Raw genomic sequence first — 21,226 nt, 5'->3', positions numbered from 1 at the left:
AATAAGTTTGATGTGTCACATGGCCCTCTTCCTATTGAAAAAACAAAAGTTGTATCCAAGATGGCCGACTTCTAAATGGCCACCATGGTCACCACCCATCTTGAGGAGTTTGCCCCCTCACATATACTAATGTGCCACAAACAGGACTTTAATATCACCAACCATTCCCATGTTATTATGGTGTATCCATATAAATGGCCCACCCTGTACTGTGGAAAACCTCAGCATACAGGGGTTTGCTCTGTGTTTGTGGGATGTAAGCATACTCATCCTGCTCAGAACCTTTAACCATGGCGTACTCCAGAGCAGAATGAAGTCCACCCCTCTACAGGAAACTCATGATGTGCATTGAGGTGACCCCGCTGTCTACTTGATCCTTCTCCAACAGAGAAGTGATGTTCAATGTCACCAAAACCAGTTTAAGCAGCAGGGGAGTTGAACCACCAAGGCCTCCACCTTCAACTTCTGCCCAGTCAACAAAGCATTGGACACTCTCAAACAAGCCCCTGCCCCAGAACTGGCTGCAGGGTAAGACCCGGTATCCCTGGTCCACATGAGGTTTCTTGACTGCTGTCATCATCATTATAGAAATTTAGAATATATAGTCTAGTCTATATAGAAGCCTTAAGTCAAATTTTGCCACAGTCTTGGCTAGAGGGTCTATAGAAAGTACCTCAGCAGAGTTACTACCAGACAAGACTTTATATCACAAGTCTTGTCTGGTAGTAATGGCATATACAATGGCCATATGCAATATGCCTGTAAAAACAAAGATCAGAATGAAGTCCACCCCTCTGCAGGAAGGGGTTTTATCTAGCTGATGTAAGTTTCATCAGTTAGATAAAAAGCATATATTTACACATGGGTGACTTTGATACTATTTGTAAAAAAGAATACAGTCACACAAAGGAATTTTTTATGTTTGAAATTGAGATTTTCTGTACGTGTTTTCTTGTTGGTAGCTTCCCAGCTTGTACTGGTGAAGTTCTGGTCTAGGAACTGAAATATAGATTAGCATGGCAAGTTTGGTTAGGCCATTTGATTGATTTAGTTCAGCATGTAACAATACACAGTGGTATGGCTTGGGGTTCAATTAGTAGCAGTCTATTAAAGGCTGCCAGTTAACATCAGAGGCTGCAGAAAACAAGTGCCACCTGTGCACAGCATCGCTTTATTTTATTTCGTTATTATTTTGTGTGTTCTTTACTGGTGCAGACCAATACTTGGTTTGACTGCACCTTATCTCTGCCTCAGGCCTGCTACTTTAATTCAGCCACTATTGGCCATTCTAACACTTCTGATGAGGGCTCTGTCACCAATGTCAGGTTTTACTGAAGAAGTTCTACTTTATGTCGGACAAATCACTACCGTATGAGTGTTTAACGTCCCTCAGTTTTAAATTTAGATTGTGTATATATGTAACTGCTCAGGTCAAAGCTTCAAAAATGGTAGCTCACAAACCAGCTGGTGAAAACATGGTGGCATGTCATTTTTTATAGACATTCTATATAATCTCATTAAAGCCTGGAAAGCTAAATGAATATTTAAAAAATCAGTATATTTAAAATAAATACATAAATCTAACATGCATACAGTGTACTTGTTCCTCGGTCTAGACAGAGGATCCTTGAAGCCCCACAACTGACAAGCCTCTGTGCCTAATCCATTTATTGGAAAGTGGGCATACAAGTGTATACAGAACTTTCAGGTCACATTGTGTTGGAAACCAGTGCATCCCATCAAAGTTTAATTAGAGCATGGTTAATGGAAAACGTGAGCCATTTAAATTTAATTTCCATCATTTTGTAGCTCATCTACATGCAGCACCATTATTATCTCCCCCAAAAGATCTTTGAAAGCACTGTACAAGACGCTGATTTTAAGACACCATTGTAGTTATCAACTCTTCCATCATGTTAGTCTAAGCACATATCTGTTAGTTTTGTCCAGAATGAGTGAATGCCACAGTTTGGACAACTAATGCATCTCCAGGGAAAGAGACCGAAGACCCAAAACGCAATGCTGAAAGTCTCTTTGGTTAGGCAGTGGCATGGGAGATGTGTAATTAACTTTCAGCCATTTCGGCCACCAGCTTTTCTTTCTTCTTTTTCACCCATATGGAAAAGAAATAGAAAAAACTTATAAAAGACTTACTTGCATAAGATGTGGCCTACTTCATATAGTGAATCATATTTGACTTATTTGATTTGCTCGTGAAAGTGGCCACTTTCTCATTACTTTCATGTATTGTTTTAGTAAGTATCCAAAACATACAAGTTTCATTTATATAATTTTTCAAGGGATCTTATATCTGTTTTCACTCTTGTATGCTTTTCATACAAGTTTCACACAAGACAGATACAAACTTTATAAGATTTATATATTTTCCATATGGGCACTCTCACAAACATGCACCTATATATACAAATAAATAAATAATTAACTCCAGTAACAACAGCTTGGCCACATGATTACTTACTGCCCATTACTTCACTCCAAAGTGAACTCATCAACTGTTGAATGATGGCAACATTTTCCTTTATTTTAGATCAATCTTTATATCAGTAAAAATTCACTTGTCTTTTCTTTGAAACCACCATACACTTGACTTTGACTGAAATGTCTCAAAAACTCTTGGATGGCTTTCCAATAAATTCTGCATGCATTAATTTAATTGTGGTGCTTCAGCAATCTAACTGGCATTCAAGATAAACTTGACGTTAAAATAAACTTGGGTGCACATTCCTTTCATTGGAACTAAATCAGTATTTATATAGCAATTAGTGAAAGCAAACTTATATTTTTTCACATGCTCTGTACAGGCTGCCCAAGGATGGAAAAAACAAAGCTTAATGATGAAAAATCATAAACATTTCTACCTCTTTTCCCCCCAGTGAATGAATTACAGATGATTTTCAAAGCAGTTTTTTTTTTTCATGAATTAAACAGAAACGGCATGGTGTCTGCCATCAAAGCAATTTATAATGTACTTACTGGAAGTACTGGAACATGTTTTTTTTTCTTTAATTAATTCCACTTTTTCATCTTTGTTTTCAGCAAATAATGGGCATTTTTTTATCCACTCTAGCTTTTATTGAGCACCCTCAGGCTAGTGCTGTGTTCACATTCCCACTAATGAATATCACAGCTATATAGTTAGCTATATTGGTAATTTTATGTGCAACCACAAACGAAAATATAAACATGGGAATTTTCAGCTATTGGCAGTTTGTAATGTTTGTTGAAGGGTATATGGGAACATATTGCACAAACTAAATAAATATAATGCTTGCTTTGCATTTGAAAAAACCTTTGTTGCACAGTGAAACACTGTAAAAACTGTTAACACCTACTATAAAATCTGTACTTTATAATAGCATGAGAACCACTAGCACATTACATTAATTTGGCAGACAGTTTTACCTGGAGATATATATTTACGGCATAAAAATGTAACAGTGCATGCACAATAACCATTTTGTATTTAACGTTGCAATTACTGAGCAGCAAGTACTACTAATATCAATACACTATCCAGTATCAGCATTATGTTCATGTCGTGTGCATGTCAGACGGGTTACTTCATTTGCTGGATCACACGCTCAGTTTTTACCATTCAGTCTGTCACTGAAATCAAGAAATCGTTAGAGGGGGAATTAATTCTCTCTTGCATATGTGTACAGGGTGTACATAGCTTAGTTATAAGGGTAACAGTAACATGTACAGTGCTATGAAAACCTATTTGTCCCCTGCCTAATTTCTTTTTTTGCTTGATCTTCTCACACTTAGATGCCTCAGATCAACAACAAAAAAAACCCATATTTTTTATATTAGCAAAAGATAACCAGAATAAATACAAAATACAGTTTTTAAATGGTTATTTATTAAGGGGGAAACTTATTTAAACCTACTTGGTCCTATGTGAAAAAGTAATTACAAAGCAATTTCTAAGGACTTGGGACTCCACAGAACCACAGCGAAAACTATTATCCACAAATAAAGAATTCGTGGAGCAGCAGGGAACCTTCCCAGGAAGGAACATAAGACTAACCTTTAGAGAAATTATTCTGTGGACTGATGAGACAAATCTTTAACTTTCTGGAAAGTTTATGTCCTGTTACATGTGACCAAAACTAACACACCAACAATCAAGCATGGTAATGGTTTTGTGATGGTTTGGGGCTGCTTTGCTGTTTCAGGACCTAAACAACTTGCTGTGATTGACAGAACCATGATTTCTGCTCTCCACCAGAAACTCCTGAAGAAAAAAAGTCCTGAATCCCAAGGTTGTGCAGTAGGACAATAATCTGAACCGCCTCAAGATGAAGGTTTTGGAGCGGCCTAGTCGAAGTCCTAACTCAAGTCAGATTGAGATGCTTGGCATGACCTCAAACAGGTCGTTGATGTTTGAAAACCCTGTAATGTGGCTGACTTACAAAAAAGAATTATGCAAAAGATAGTTAACCAAAATTCCTCCACAGCCATGTGAAAGACTCATTGCCAGTTATCATAAACACTTGACTGGAACAACCACTTAGTGTAGGTTTAGGGGGCAATTACATTTTCCCACAAGACCAGATAGATTTTACTAACCCTAACCCCCTCCCCCACCTGTTAATAAATGAAATCATTATTTAAGAACTTAATTTTTGTATTAACTCATGTTATATTTGTCTAAAATTAAAATTAGTTTGAGTTTCTCACAACTTTGTACCAGGCTTCATGAGCCACAGACCAAACTCCCGTGAAGGCCCCGGTGTGCTCATGCTCCATGCTGGCTCTTCGAGTGGACACTCCCCCATCTTGGCTCACACACCCTCCGTGCAAAGACAGGAGCGACTGCCACAGGCTGTTGAAACAGGACAACTCAACTTTCAAGGTAAGTACACCAGTCTCTGTCAAAACACGGAGCTGTTATTCATTCACTTAGCACTTCTATAATTTGGCCTCGCTTGTGTGTACAAACTCTGGCGAAACTTGGCGACCTTGCTTTAGTTATCTCGGTGAACTGCAGGGCGCAGTAGTGTTAGCCCTGCAAGCTAGCGATTACACAAACTTAGCTGCAACACCTCAAAGCTAATGTATATGTGTATTCATTTATTATAGGCTATTTAGTACATGTTGGCTGAAAAAAGCGATATAAAAAACCTGTGAGATAACTATTAACGTCAGCTCGGTTCTTGCTGACGCCTCCGGAAAGTTGTTTAGGTTTGCTAATTTGAGCTAGCAAGGACAACCTACTTCAGCTTAGTCACTGATGAAGTTTAATAAAAAGCATTTAAGTGTGTTTTACAGGTGACTTAAGAGGATTGGTGTATGTTTTCTAAACGTCAGTCAAAACATGTACCTATAGCTGTTAACGAGCCGCTGAAGCTGTGAACGCTCCTCTGTGATTGTTTGGAGCTGCTGTTGCACGTACATATACAGAAGTACATGCTTTATAGCTCTACAGTTTAACTAAAAATGAGCCTCACAGAAAAAGTATTATTAAAACTTGTGGATTTATTTCGGGAATGCTGTATTATACTGCGGCAGTTTTTGCACAATGTACCTAATACATTGGCAACAGAGTGTGTATTCACAACTCATTACTGCTGTCAACAGGTGGAGAGGTAATTTGTGAAACGGCATCAGAGGAGGGTCCCAGTAACAGAGTAACCTACACTCCTTCCTCTTCATCAACATGGGGGCTGCGGTCTCACGGTGGAGGGTTTGTATTCAAACCTTTATTAACCATGTCATGTGAAACAAATTACAGTGCAGTTAGTTAGTGTTACTTCTGCTTTTTGATAGTTTTGAATCATTTTCAGTAAACTCTTACTTTGGAAGCATGACTTTAACAGGCACCATTTCTACCACACCAAACGTAATACACAAGCAATGATCTCATGGTTGGATAGATTTACATAAATTTTGTATGTCTAAACAGTACATCTGTGTTCTAGTTGGCATGACATAATGCACATTTGCATGATCAGGGTAGCCTGTTAGTAATAGAATAACACACATAATGCACGTACAAAAGTAGGAAGAAGAAAAAGGAAGTTTCCAGATCTTTTTTTCTCTCTCTCTTTTTTTTTTTTTTTTTTAAAGTTCCTCACAAAGAGCGCTATTGTTTTGGAAATCGTAATTGTACAATACCTCTTATTCAAACTTTTTGTCTTATAGGCAAAACCATCCACTGTGGAGATTTTGGAAGGAATTGACAAGGTACGCTTAACCTATTTAAAAAAAAAAAAAAACTCTTTCAAGCTACAATATGAACTTCCTGTCTTTTATTAATGCAAATCTATGATAAATATTGGTTATTGCACAATTGGTTTTTATGCTCAATCAAGCCAGATTTTGATGCAGAAAAAAATGACTTAAATGTGTTGTATAAGCACCGACCTTCAGTGACTGCCATAGCAGCTCCTTATTTGCTAAGTGATAGAGCTTTACTGCTCTTCTGCATTGCAGCCAGTGTCAGACTATTTAAAGATCCTGTCCTTGGAGCACGGACATGATGACATCTTCCTGTCACAAAGACATCAATGACATTGAAGTTGCAATGCAATGGGTGTTGCTGCTTTTTGTTTAGCTTCAATTATTCACCTGTGAAAGAATATATATATGTTGTGAGCGTGTGTGTGTGTGTGTGTGTGTGACATATAGCACACAGCACTTTCGTAAACACAAACAGACCACTGTGAGGTTAAATGTGAGACCAGCTCATGCTTAGAGTGACACACACACATGTTACAGTGCAACCATAGTGGCCAAGAGTGGTCCCATTTTTGTCCAGTAGCTATTTTTAGAATATGTAGTCAGCAGCCTGAAGCAGTGGTGTCACATTTCAGTTTAAAAAAGCATAAAGTACCTGTTTATGTGTGACGTAATAATGGTTGAGGTGAGAGAAAACTCATGTTCTGACCAAATGATTCATTTCCAGTTAAACCCTATGTTAGATTACACATCTCTTTAGTCTGGTGAGCTTAGGTTATTTGCTAAAATGTAGTGAGAGAAATATCATAAAGGGAGTGATGCAAATGCTGAATGTTGGATGACATTCTGCACTTAAAGTTTGCATCTAAGAAAAATAAAACTGTTCCAGTATTTATAACCCTAACGGTTCCCCACTGCAAGATTGCATCTAGCTGTTTTTCCACAGCATCTTACTGCATTTATATTACCTTCTATTAAATTAAATTAAGATAATGCAGGATCATGCCCAAGTCGTAATGGAAAAGCCTGTTGTGAAATTTTCAATACAATTTTATTTATATTAGACCAAACCAAAAGGGCATTTGAGGCCTTTTATTTTATCACTATGAAGGCAGAAATGCAGTGATCACTTGTGAGCAAGCACTTAGCTACAGTGGAGAGAACAAAAAGAAAAAAGACTACCTTTTAACAGGATAAACCAGACTCAGGGAGGCAATCTGTCTACTGGTTGGGGTGTGAGGAAAACAAAAAAAGCAGACCACAGAGAGACAGAGTCAGTGTGCATTTGCATTGATTCTAAAAGTCTAGGAAACTTGGCACAAGTTTTCCAAAAGATGTATTTGGTATGGTGGCGATGGGGCTTGGTTCCAAATGTTCAGTGCATGTTAAATTGGGTTGTGAACTAGTTAATATATAATCAAGGCCATAGCTGGCTCATAGTGGGCCTTTGAGGGGTTTCTAGTCAATGAGTCTGTTACATGAGCTAACTGAAGAGTGAGCTTTATGCTGTTATTTCTGGCTGACAATAAACCAAAATGTATGTTTTGCGTAAATGAAACCCCACTTCAAAACAACAACAACAAAAAAACACAACAACAACTCAGAATAACTTGATACTGATTTACAATGACTTCCTTCTTGGGACACAAGTGGACTTTACAGTGTCCTTGTATTGTCATAACATTACCACACAAATAGCAACAGTTTTTTTTTTTTTTTCTTCACATCCATCTCTGTAAAAAGTTGTAAAAACAGCAGTTTGCGTACAACATTGAGGGGGCTCTGAGCCTAAGAATTTCATTGCCAATGTTATCTTTATGTGACAAATAAAGCTTGAAACTTAAACTTGATGGCATGTAGAAAACCAGTTTTAGTAATGATCCAAAATAGGTGAAATGGCGTTAACAAAATGTTAATAATTTTCCTAATAAATATATAAACTGCATTTGAATGACTTGCATTACATGAGACTGAAGTTAAAATATGTTCAAAACATTAATGGTTATTTTTATAAATATGTTAATAGAAGTTTGAATATAAAATGTAAGTTCAAACTCCAGTTTTGTTTTTTTAATTTTTATTATTGATCCTTTCATGATCCTTCCATTTTTCTCCACAGGACATACAGGTTCTTGAAGAATATAGTGAGAAAAATCAAAGGCAGCTGAAGATATGGGTTGGACGACTGCTTCTCTACTCGTCGCTTCTCTACTTGATCACTTGTGTAGTTGTGTATTTCTGGTATCTGCCCGAACAGTTAATGGGACGGCTCATATTGTCTCTTCCCTTTCTAATAGTTCCGTTATTGTAAGTATAAGAGATAATCTATCATATTTTCACTAAACTGTAATTGTGATTTATTGAGATGGCTGTTTTTTCTCTTCTGTTTAGAGTGTGGTTACTTCGAAAATTGCTGATAAAAATTTTTTCCAGAAGAACTGAAAAAAATAGTAAGTTCTTTTTCCTCTGTTGTGCAAGTTTTTTAAAAAATTTTTTTTTATAAATTTATGTTTAAACAGATGTTGGATTTCCTAACGTTTTCTTTCCAGATGAAAAGTTAGAGGATCTTAAAGCAGAAAAGAGGAAAATAGTAAGTGATGTTTTTATTTATAATACAGAAATACTTTTATGTGCAGTGCTGTGCAGAATTGAGACACTGTTGGATGCCTGGGAAGAAAATTATGAAGTGAAAATAATAAGTTTGCCTGATATGATTTATGTTTACTGATGCTGTTGTGCTAAATTTTATTTGACTCAAATTGAACGTGAATTCTGTCATAATGTCGATGATTCATAAAAAGTTTTGCGAGGTTGAATATGACCTTTTCTCTTCGGGAGCTTTTGAAGATGGGCTTGGCACAATAGAGAACCTGAGAACACCATCTATTACAAGGCTCCCTGTGCTTGTCTTTGAAGATGATTTATTTTTATATTTGCTTTTTGTGTTTGATTGTTTCAAGTAGTTATAAAGCTTCTAAGATTGTATGTATTCAGCCAAAGTTAATAACATCTTTTAAACGGGCGACATTCCAAAAATCTAACAAAAGTGTCAGCAATCAGTTACGTAAATTCAAAAACACATTTCAAAAAAGATATTGCCATGCATCGTTGCACAATGATCTGTGACTCTACCTAAGTGTGTAATGTAAGATTTCAAAGGCTTGATCATTGAAAGCCACAAAATGTGTGATCAGTTATTTGTTGTTAGTGTTTTATTTTTTTCTGTTTAGGGGATGGTGATTTATATTGGTAATTATAATCTTTGCAGTGGTTTAGAGTTTTAACTATAAGTAGGGCTGCTCAATTAATTGAATTTTAATCATGATTACGATCTGGGTTTTCAACGATCATTAAAAATGACTGAGCCGATTATTAGCCCCTCCCTCATGCTTTACTCTCGCGCTGCTCCGTGTGACCCGAGGGAAGCTCGGAAAGCTAAGCAGAAGTTATTTGGAGAGAAGAGTGACTGCCGTTGGTTGAAAAGAGGTAAAAAAAAAACTTCAGTGGTGTGGAAACATTATGGGTTCGCGGAGTCAGACGTGGATCAAGTAGACACAGTGTGTAAACTTTGCTACGGTGTCATAGCTGCACCACAGAGCAACACTGCAAAGTTCACTAAACATAGATGTTTACATTTTTCATTTATTTCTTATATTGCAAACATTTGCACTGTTATCAGTATTTGCACACTATTTTATATTATTTTTTAAAGTCATTATTCAATACATTGTTATTGTTAACCCTTTAAAGCCGGTCAGAGCAGCAAGCTCCGTTTTGTGTAACTATTTTTAAATCCCGCTAAGCTAGCACAATAAATTTTTTTCCATATGAAACCAGAGGAGTTGTACTTACATCTTATGCCATCAGCTTGTCCTCGGTCACGGTTTCCTTCCACATAAAGCTTTGCAAAAATTGCATAAAAAGCGCTTGCAGGAACAAAAACATAATATTCCAGAAACACGCTTTGCCGATCCGATCAGCTGTTCGTAACACTTCCCACATTGAAAAAGACGTCAACGCGAACTATCGCATTTCCTGCCCGAAACCGGAAGTGACGTCATTTTCGCGGAAAATGTAGTTTTTTACTTGTAGGCCTTAAAAGCCTATACTGGTGTTTTTATAAGTCATGTTTGACTTTTCTGAATAGTTTCTGGGATGCTTAGAACTCGAATTGCACTGCTGGAAATAGTTTATTTTGATGCACTGCTGTTTTCTTTGCAAATTTGCATCATAGGATTGTTTTTTGTTTTTCCTGCAGTATATAAAAATTGCTGTATCTCCAAAATAAAACTATGAAGACACTCAAAATAAATTTCCTGTGGTGGAAACTATTTTTTGCAACTTTTTTGTATTTAAAGTTTTGAGGGATAAACCTCTTAAATTTCTCCAAGTAGAAATATATGTAAAAAAAACAAAAACGATTTTCAATTTTTTTGTAGTTTATTGCACTTTTTTGCAATTAATGTAGTTACTATGGACTTAATGCATACATATTATTAAAATATGGGCTATAACAGTTGTATTGATGTATAGCAACTTGAAATGCTCCCACAAATGGCACTACAACATGTAAAAAAAATAATATAAGCTCTGGCGGACTTGGTTCTATGGTAGGTCTTAAAGGGTTAAATAAATATCGTCAAATAATCGTGATCTCAATTTCAGTGAAAATAATCGTGATTATCATTTTTGCCATAATCGAGCAGCCCTATAATGAATGTACATTCTTTACACTTAGTGTTTACCCACCAACCATTTCATTAGGTGCATCTTGTTAGTACTGGTTTGGACCCTCTTTTGCTTTTCCAACTACCCCATTTCTTCATGGCACAGATTCAACAAGGTTGCTGTAGATATTTCTCAGAGATTTATATTCATTTTTATATGATAACATCACACACTGCAGATTTGTTGGCTACAGAACCGTGATCTCTTGTTCCAGCCAATTCCCAAAGATACTCCATTGAATTGAAATCTGGTGACTGTGGAGATGATTTGAACTTGGCCCTTTTACTCTTTTTTTTTTTTTTTTTTTTACCCAATTTTTTTTTTTTTTTTTTTTTTTAAATCATTCACTGCGGTGTAAATCCTAGAGGTGATTGCATGGGAAAATTTCAATACATCAGCAGTTTCTGACATACTCAGACCAGCCCTTTTGGCACTAACAACCATGCTGCATTCAAAGTCCCTTTTCTTCCTCATTCTAATGGTCAGTTTGAAATGTAGCGGGTTTTTATATCTACATGGCTAAATAAACTGGGGTGTTGCCATGTGATTAGCTGATTAGATACTTGTGTTAAAGAGCAGCTGAACAAGTTTGTAAAGTGGTTGATGGGTGTATTTGTCAGTGTTGAGAAACTTAAGTCTGCTATGAATATATGAGTTGAAATTGAGTAGAACAGCTCAGTTGGTTTTGTCCTGTGCTGCTACATCCTTGATATGACATAAACAATGAATGAGTTAAATATAGTTTGGCATTTTTTTTTTTTTACTTGTAGCCTGAAGTCCACTTAAAAAAAAAAAATTGTAATTTTGATTCTTCACGGTCCACTCGTAAAGCCAGGATTGACATTTAATGCCTTATAAAATTAGTTTTGGTTATCTTCTCAGCAATTTTCTGTAAGATACTCTAAGCTCTGTGAAGACAACATTTGATTGGTACAAAACCTTGATCCAGTAAACTACTCTTCTAATGTCACTTTAATTAATTGCATTTACTACAGGAAAGAAATAAATCTGAGAAATTGCTTGTCATCCTCTGTCAAGTCTAATAACTTTCAATAATTAGGGCTGATGGATTTTCACACTCTCCATTATCGAAGTAGTGAATGTAATTATTCCTCATATTATATGTAAACATTAAGAAATGTTCTGTACTTACTCTAAATGAAGATGTACAATGTAGTGAAGTTGCTTTAAGGGCTCTTTTCTCAGTCACTTTGACATGCGATGTTATTGAAGGTGATTCTAAGATATTTGTGTGTATTTATAAATGCCAGTTTATGACACACATGATCAGCAAATGATTACTCTGATATGTTAACAGTGATAAATACTTTCAGGCAATAAATTAAAAGATAATTTAAGTTTATTTCTTAATGTTTTTGCATTTTTTTTCCAGCTTGAAGAAGTTATGGAAACTGAAACATATAAAAATGCAAAAATGATTCTGGAGAGATTTGATCCTGATTCCAAGAAAAATATTGTGAGTTCTTTTTTGTTTTTTTTTCTCTGCTGTATAAATTGTCTGATTGCGTTCGGTTTATATATATATTTTTTTATATTAAAGCATGTTCTTGTACACTCCTCTGTTCTGTATGAAGGAGCTTGAATCGACTCCAGTTGCTCCTCAGATAACTCCAAAACCAGGACAAGGTAGCAGTGAGTTTTGAACGTTCTCAGGAGACAATACTATTTGCCCTACTTCGACTCTGGCATTTCCTATTATGCTATTAAAGCATCCTGCAATGTTTTCTGTGTTAGAACTCCGCCATCGCAATGTCATCCCAAAGGCCCCCCCAGTGGTGGTGAATCCTGCAAGCGAAGCTGCTGCCCGCCCTCCTCTTGCCTCCAGGCCCACCTATCCTGGAAGATCTTCCCACTCTGCTCCAGGTGGACCCCCAGAGAGGAGCCTGTCAGCTATAGCTGCTCAGCAGAGCTTGATGAGGAAGCCTGTGACCCCTGGAACACCTGTTCCAGGAGTCGGTGAGTTACCTGCACACAGGGGGACCAGATCATAATGTGGTCGATTAAGGTGTGATTTACTCTTTCCTGGCTCTTTGTCCCCAGTTGTTCAAAGCTCTGTGGTGTGTGTTGTCAGAAAGGCTGTAGTATGTTGTACAGTAAGGTAGTGGATAATTGTGAAAATGTATGATAACAATATCTAACTATATGGTCTAACTTTTGTCCACTAAGTGTCTTACTTGGGCCTGAGATTGCAATTGATAACTTTTGTTACTATGACCATAATATTGGTATAATATTTACCTCAAGAGGATATGATCTATCATCATTGGCTGCTTTTAAAGATTGAAAAGGAACAACCAGAAAGATAGATGAAACATTTCTCATAAAGCAGTTGTTTTATATGGAAGACATCTGTGGGGTATAGGGGTATTGAATATTCAATATCAGTAATTTCTGGACTGACCACTCAATAGAAAAAAAAAATGCAAATAACTGCAAACAGTAAAGGAAAATGTGCTCCTAGAGTAGTGGAAGCTGTATGCTGTAATTGCCATGTGGAATGCCAACTGTGAGGTATGCACGATGCAGTATTACATTAACTATGATTAATTAGCCAGACCTGCATTTGTTCTCTGGGCAATGGTGGTAGAATCTCACTAAATGTCTTTTAATGCTTAGTGAAATTGCCTTTGGCATTGGGAACACCTCACAAATGGTTTACATGAGTTGATGTTATCACCTGCTTCTGCTGAAAATTGAAAGTGAAAAGCAATTTGATACAAAGAGTCACCACAGAGTTTCCATATGTTGGTAAATTAATAACCAGCAGGATACTGAGACTCTGCCAAGTCTCACAGAAATGACCAGTCATCTTCCTATGATTGCTCTTGATGTTGGATTATATTAATTACTACTCACCAACGCAGCAGGGATTCGGGACGTGCTTTGCAAGTGCAATCCGGTGTTAAGACATTAAGAAAAAGAGGCAGCTTTTTGTAAAATTAATCATGGTTTGTGCACCACACTATTTCACAGATTTATTACTGTAAGCAGCACCTGTTTACTGAAGTATGCATTCCAAGCTGCAGAGTGCATCTAACAGGCAAAGATGCTATGCTTTAACAGGGATGCACCCCCCAGGCCCACCGCTGGCCAGACCTGTGATCCCAAGGGAGAGAGGTGCTATGGACAGAGTCATAGAGTATCTTGTTGGAGATGGCCCTCAGAACAGGTAAATAAAATGGGAAAATGAGTCTCTTCAGTAATGCAGTAAAGTAAATGCAACCTGTGTATCATGTCATGAAAAACTTGTAAACATCTGAAGTGCATTAATTTGATAAATATTAGATGATCGGAATATAGCTGTGTTGAAATAATGTGTAAATGAATTTTTTTAGGCAGAATCTGCTTTTTTTTTTTTTTTTAAATGCCAAACCATTTAAAGTTACGTTTATTAAACCTTGAAAGAGCTCTTAAAAAGGCGAACTGAAAACAACTCTTATTCTTCTCGCACCGATCCTCCTTTTTAATATATGATGATCATGCTTCCCTTAAACATTAATTTAAACTTGTCCATCATTGCAGCTGCTCAACACTGACTGAAATATAGTACTCTTTTGTAGTAGCCTGCAATAGTTGTAGCTTTATCAGCTAAAATCATATAGTCTGTTTTAAAACAACTTTTTTACAGTTTGTAGTTGTTGGGTTTTTTTTATGTTGCACATTACTTTATCTGGAAATTTTAAATCTACTTTGTAGATTTGTGTTAGGAGTGGTAATACTGAGTTATCCAGTGCCTGTTCACATGCTATGTAATATCTTACTAGATTGTTTGTTTGTTGTTGTTGTTTCCCTTCTTCATAGATACGCTCTCATATGTCAGCAGTGTCTGTCCCATAACGGCATGGCATTAAAAGAAGAATTTGAATATATTGGTGAGACTTTGAGAATCACAGCACACTTTGTCAGTCTCCATCAAACACTGTGCCTTCATTTGCCCTCTAGCATTTGGCAGCATAGTATATCATATGGCTCTTAAATGCCTCTGCCACTACCAACTCCTGTAAGCAAAAAGAAAGCAAGATTGAATATGCAAAGTAGTGCTACACATCAATCTGAAATGTTTATGCATCTGAGGCATTTTTTTCCCATTGGTTCATATTCATGTATATTAATCTATGTCTGTTTCACAATGTATTAGCATGGTTACATAAAATATATGCGTGGGGTTTTATTTGTTTCTTTTCAGCCTTTCGATGTGCGTATTGTTATTTCTTGAACCCTGCAAGAAAGACGAGGCCTCAGGCACCCAGGCTCACAGAGGTCGCTGGTAACCATAAGATGTCACCAGAGGCGACTGGTACTGATGCAGATGATGACCAAACTGTTTTAGGTAATAATGAACTGCAAATGTAAATCAAGTTATTAAGGTGTATTACACTAAAATGTTAAATTAATTAATCTAATACAGATACAGATCTAAAATGGATAAAATAGCATTCTTTTGTACGCATACAGTAGTAGTCATTTTCTTATCTTCACCCTTTAAAAAAAAAAATACTTGTTCATATGCATTTCAAATCTAAACGTAAAAAAAAAAAGAAAAGAAATAACTGTTTCTAATTATCAGAGAACACGAAGCTTACTGATGTCCCTGCTGGTTCAAATACCCAAGAGCCGGCTATACCAACAGCCACAGAGCCCAGTTCTGCATCAGATGGCCAAAACACCCCAGAGTCGCAAGACCTGCCCTCTGAGAAATCTGACGGAGAGCAAGATTTGTCTGCCATGGAAGTGGAATAAAACAGCGGCGCGGTAATTTCACCACAAGTCAGACTGGAACATTTTTGTTTTCATTGAGGAAATGTAGAAATGGTTAGCTTCCAAGTAAATGCCGTAAGTTTGAAGAGCACAATAACAGATGTTAATGCAATCTTCAGCTTACAGAGTGTTCTTTCTTTTGAAAATTGCAATAGTAATTAATTAAACATTGAACTTGCATAGTAGTAGCATTTGATAGCAACTGCCAAACACTCTTATATTTTTAGCATGTTTACAGGTCAATAACAGAGCTATGAGGGTTAAGCTTGTCTCAGTGTTGCATAGGAAAAGTCTCTCTCTCTTTTTTTAACAGGGTTTTGAAGGAGTTTCTGTCTTTATTCTAACAAGGTACAACTTCAGAAACAGAAATATTTTGTGGAAAAATTATTTATGGGAAATTATTTATAAATATTTTTTCTATATTGCTGCGCCCTTTTCTGACAGTGTTGAATGGAATACTTTGCAGCTTGGAGGTGCTTACATGTTTACACTACCACTGTACCAGAATGATGATGATGATAATAATAATAATAATGCACATGCACTATGTATTTTTTTGCTAAAGGAGGAAAACAGGTTTGTCAGTCCTGTTATACTGACTGAAGTGCCTTTTTATATGTCAAGTCCCTATTTGAGAACATTGTCTATTAAATGTTTTTACATGTAGACGGTGAAGTCATTCAGCTGTTTTAAGTCTTAAAAGGCAGCATCTGTTTGCTAAACAAGTTCCCGGTATGCATGTATGTATGTATAAATGATATTAAATAAACGTTTGAGAAAATCTATTTATCTGTGTTCACAATCACAACCACTTTGTCTTCATTGCTATATTTATGAAAGCACCATTTATTTCTGTTGTATTTTAAAAGTGATTCTACATCAGCATTAAATTAACATTTGAGCAACAACATGAGAAACAACTCCCCGGGATCTCTCTAACCTGTATTGTTTCTTCTTGTATATGTTGTATTTTAAATGGGTACCCATTTTCTTCTTTGGCCGTCTTCTCAATCAGGCCCAAATTTAAGCAGTCCGTTTTCATTAGCAGGCCAGTTTTAGCTTGTGATCATTTTATTTTAGCTCATTGATCATTTCAGACAGTGTAAGATAATGGTGCTGACACAGAGCCTGACCAGTCTTGATTGCTTGACCCTCTTCATTTGCAACAGCAAAGTCATTGCGGCTACAAAGTTGTTTTCTACCGTTACATGACCCTTTTCCCCTGAAGATACACCGTAAACTATTGGCGAGTTCAACATCCCACATCTTCTATGGGTTTTGATAATGTATGTTTACAGAGACGTGACCTCCCGGGCCTTGTAATGCATCAATCTGACACCAACAGTAACGCCTGATTCCACCGCATACTGTTTGAGGTTGACCTCTGACAAGAGCCAAACGGGGGGGAAAAAAATGGGACATCAATAGGACGATGTTTGGATGTTTTCACACCACTGGGAGGTTGTTCAGTATACAAAGCCTGCACGTGTGTGTGTGTGTGAATCATCACAAGTAATATTTCATGAAAGATCTCGATGCTGTGTGGTTTGAAAATTATGTGTGTGTGTGTGTATGTATGTATGTATATATATATATATATACACTTTTTAATTCCAAAGCACTGAATCATTTCATGACAGTTTGTATTATATCAGCCAGTGAAATTATTGTGTGTGGGGTTATCAAATCTTCGTAACAGCTTTCAGTTTTGTGTTTTTCTTTCGTTGTTTTTGATGCATGAAGACTTTCACAGACAGATGAATGATCGCAGGGAGAAGAGTAAAATTGTGGTCTCAACTGTTTAACATGCCTTTAGAGGGGTTGCAGTTACGCTGGTACTAGCATTTGCGTGGTGTGATGATTTTTATCGGGTGCCAAATTGAAGGCCTATTTAAGTACAATCAATACTTGGGATAGCCCTTCAGCTATCTGATTTATACTGTAGTTATCATTGTCCGCACCTAATTGACCACCATCTCAAAATCTATTATATGAACAAAGAGTATTTCAAAGAAATACTGTTTACATAATGCAAAATCCAAAGGCACATTTTTAGTTTTTGTTTTTTTGGGGTTTTTTTCAGGGTTCTGCTTGATTGTCCAACCAGTCAAAAGATTACATCTGGATTGCTATCATGGAAACACTTAATTGATTTTCAAGGATGACAAATGACACACAAAGCCCCAGTGCCAAGGTAATTTTGAGCAAGAGATGAAAATGTACATGGTGCTGTCCCAAGGTTCATAGTTCTTTTCATACTCATCTCTCACATGTGCATTCGAGGCCACTTGACTTAAATTTATACTGATCTTTTATTTATACCCAGAAAAAATGGCAGATAAGAAACATAAGTGTTCTTGATATTGTGTTTTGTCATATCTAGCAGCCAAAGATTGAAATCCTGCGAAACAATTTTCTGAAGAAATGAAAGAGCGTGCCCTCCTGAACCCTGGAGGAAAATAACCCCACGGTGCGAGGCAGAATATGAAACAGAGGCACAGAATAAGTAAAATAGACAAGTGCACCAGGCTTGTCACTTTTCCATTTGCTGCCCCCGAGTGTGAGCACTTCAAAATTCTCCTCATCTCAGCTAAGGCCTTCATCGTTATGCTCTATCTACTGTACTGAATACGAAAAAAGTACCATATCAGGCAAAGGTAATAAGGAAGGGAGTTTTAAGCATTTACCATGTTTCTGTCAGTCATGAAGTAGAAAGCAACAGGAAGAACAACAAAGTCATAAATATGCAGCACATGCCATTGTGCACTGGAGACAATGTGGAAGAAAAAAAATGCTGCAATGAGTGTCACAGAAGTAGTTAACTTGGTTGTGATATTAGACATTGCCAGTGGCTCTTGACAACAGCATCATTACACAGAGCACAATCTCCTTCAGAGAAGCATTAAAATCAAATTAGATTATACAAGCGCTTGGCTTGATGAGCTGCGAGGGGTGATGGTTCCTAAAGAGTGGCTCTCTGGTTATTACTGTAAAGCTCTTCAGGTGCTTGAGCTTGAATTGCCACTTGATAAAGCTTACCACGAAAGGTCATCAGCTTTCAAGAAATTAGGGTTTTCGTTTTTCTTTTATTAATAATTCAAGTCAGATTAAACTTTCACACCCAGATGGATGGGCTTCCGTTTTTTCCCCCCACATTCTATCTGTCATATCATTGCATGCTGCTGAATGCATGATGCCAGCAATAAACCGCTGTGTTGTGGTTTATACCAGAGTGACATTCAGGGATCAGAGAGCATTGTCATTCTCTGTCCTATCTTGAACTCATTATACCACTTGAACGATGGCATCTGTTCGAGCACTGATGCAGTTTGACAGTTATTACAGCAAACAATCCACTTTCCTACATATATGCTATACTGGAAGAATAATATAGAAGTAAACTTTTGGAAAGAGTGCATGCAAGTGAAGTGGATAGTATCAGAATCTTCTGTATTATAGTGCTGTAGATTATTTTGATTTTAGACTTAGTGGTTTTAATGTTCCCATGCATGCATGATTTTGTGCATGAGAACACACGTATGTATAAATGTGTATATATATTGATTCATTTAACGCAGTGTAAGGATCTAACATGCCACAGGAATCAATAACATAAAAACAAGGTTATCCTGAATTTACAAATCCTGTCATGTGCTGGGTAACATTTCAGCAACTATAGAGCACAATCAAATCACACAAAAAAATTACATAGTATGTAATGCATTTAGAACATATTTTGATGGAAAGACAACCAAAAAGAGAAGAGAGAGGAGAAGAAATGGAGAGCTACGACAACATAGCCCTTCACTATCTCATGTGGAAATCATACAAAGCATCCTGCAGGCAGCAGGTTCATTTTATAGCTTCATCTATTACCACACTGTCATTGTTAATTGTCTTCTTTTTACCTCTGCAGGATTCTCCAAATTGGTCCTATCGAATGTGACAGGAGGAAGAGCATTAAGCATCTGACAAGATGATATCTAAGTTCAATTTCCTACTCCTCACCTGATTTATACCTGCAGCAGATCATTTTCCTTTCTGTCATAAAGACCTCTATAAATCAGTGGTGCTTATGGAAGCACTACAGAACAGGGTCCCTGGATTTGTTTCCCCTGTGTTTGCTATTAGGAAGCCATTACAGCCACATTTTCCTCCTTCAAACAAAAATGATCAAATCTAATACTGGCAAGATTAGAGAGATAAAGAGAGAAAGGGCTGGCAGAGCCGTTCAACACAGTCCCCTATCTAAACAATATGCTCTAAACTCAATAAAAACAGGGCTTTTTGCTGGTGACACCATTATCCATCTGTTTGGACAAAATTGCTGTATCATGGTATAAATCTGCGATACAAGTGACATATCCTCTAAAATAAAAGGGAACATTAACTGCTCTATCTTCTAGAGGCCATGGGACTAGCTGGCTATAAGCTCAGTCAAGTGTGATGGCAGTTATACTGTGTTTTACTAGACTGCAGACAATTATACTTTGCTCCTATCCCCTAAGAAGACAAACTGCCTTGGCTTCAACTGAAATGATTTCAAATAGATTTTCCAAAATGTCTGTCGCCAGATTGCTTCCATACATTATTTCACTTAAATGGAGAGAAAAAAAGAGGGAGCAAATCCACAAATCAATCACAAAAGCCCACTTTACCAGATGGAAAGACGGCTTTCAGTGCATGTGTGTGTGTGTTTGTGTGAGTGGGTGTCTTGTGGACCCACAGAGAAGGACAGTTATAGGATGTGCAGTCCTGTCTCTGTTATGTCTCACTCATACTGAAGGATAACATAGTGTATCTGTTTCCAGTGTTGAGCTGGCAGTGCTGTGAGAGTGAAATAATGTGCCCTATAATGAACTGACCCGCCTGAACTTTTAGATTCTTAAACAATTACTTAATTGAATTACCAATCATGTGTAATCCAATAGGAAAAAAAAACCCCTTTAATGCAGTTATCTCACACATGACAGACAACTCACTGTTCACTGAGGAAGGTACTTGGTATCCCAATTTGTCTTTCATAGTACTAAGCTTATGCTACAGAAAATATAAAGGTTCTGTTTTTTAAGAGCAATGTGTAAGAAATGTAGACTTATATATTGACAACAATACTCAACGCAAACTTAAATTGCTGCATGATCAATGTAGAGCAAGCTCAACATTCAGTTTAGCTTTATTTGTACAATTACAAGTGCACTTAGGAGACAAAAACGCTTAGTCTCAGCCAATAGGAAAACTGGATTTCAGCTCGGTGGCCCGTACACCCAATCAGAGCACGACTTTCGAGGTGAAAGTCAATAGTGTTAGCATTAGCAACAAGTTTTTAGCTGTTAGGGATTTATGTTATGTCAACATTACAGAATGCTGAAAGACATAGCATTTGAAAAAATTTTCTAGTCGGGAAAAAATGTAGCTCTGTTTTAAAATTCCTATCACTACTTTGCTAACAATAGCATAAGGAGCGAAATGAGCTAACCTTTGGAGCAGCTCTTCAAAGACTGACAGGTTAGTG

General features: G+C 36.9%; 1 protein-coding gene and 1 long non-coding RNA gene across 3 annotated transcripts in view; both read left to right on the top strand.

Annotated features, from left to right (window-relative positions):
- The first annotated feature begins 4,741 nt into the window (after positions 1-4,741).
- Positions 4,742-16,496, top strand: lnpa (limb and neural patterns a). 2 transcript variants are annotated; one of them, XM_042220398.1, is made up of 13 exons: positions 4,742-4,879; positions 5,605-5,710; positions 6,169-6,210; positions 8,324-8,511; positions 8,596-8,654; positions 8,754-8,794; positions 12,326-12,409; positions 12,528-12,585; positions 12,688-12,909; positions 14,017-14,122; positions 14,755-14,825; positions 15,140-15,283; positions 15,521-16,496. In XM_042220398.1, exons 2-13 carry the CDS (start codon positions 5,684-5,686, stop codon positions 15,691-15,693), a joined length of 1,215 nt encoding a protein of 404 aa, XP_042076332.1. In that variant the 5' UTR covers positions 4,742-4,879; positions 5,605-5,683; the 3' UTR covers positions 15,694-16,496. The 2 variants fall into 2 exon arrangements, with proteins under 2 accessions (XP_042076332.1, XP_005921534.1); XM_005921472.3 differs by having other exon boundaries at positions 4,744-4,879; positions 12,528-12,579.
- An 812-nt stretch (positions 16,497-17,308) lies between these two features.
- The window catches only part of LOC121814441, a 58,332-nt gene continuing 54,414 nt past the window's right edge, over positions 17,309-21,226 (top strand). Inside the window, exons 1-2 of the long non-coding RNA XR_006054360.1 lie at positions 17,309-17,905; positions 19,628-21,219. This is a non-coding gene — a long non-coding RNA (uncharacterized LOC121814441). The remainder of the gene's footprint in view (positions 17,906-19,627; positions 21,220-21,226) is intronic.

Source organism: Haplochromis burtoni, unplaced genomic scaffold (genome assembly GCF_018398535.1).
Source record: "Haplochromis burtoni strain Fernald_Lab_line unplaced genomic scaffold, NCSU_Asbu1 Contig_48, whole genome shotgun sequence".
NCBI lineage: Eukaryota > Metazoa > Chordata > Actinopteri > Cichliformes > Cichlidae > Haplochromis > Haplochromis burtoni.
This window is presented reverse-complemented; position numbering and strand designations above follow the sequence as displayed.

What these genes read in the sequence shown, in the direction of transcription:
- lnpa (XM_042220398.1), top strand. Translation starts at nt 5,684, where the DNA reads ATGGGGGCTGCGGTCTCACGGTGGAGG. An exon ending in CAGAAGAACTGAAAAAAATA is followed by an intron (nt 8,655 to 8,753) that starts GTAAGTTCTTTT and finishes TTTTCTTTCCAG; the next exon opens with ATGAAAAGTTAGAGGATCTT. An exon ending in AACACCTGTTCCAGGAGTCG is followed by an intron (nt 12,910 to 14,016) that starts GTGAGTTACCTG and finishes ATGCTTTAACAG; the next exon opens with GGATGCACCCCCCAGGCCCA.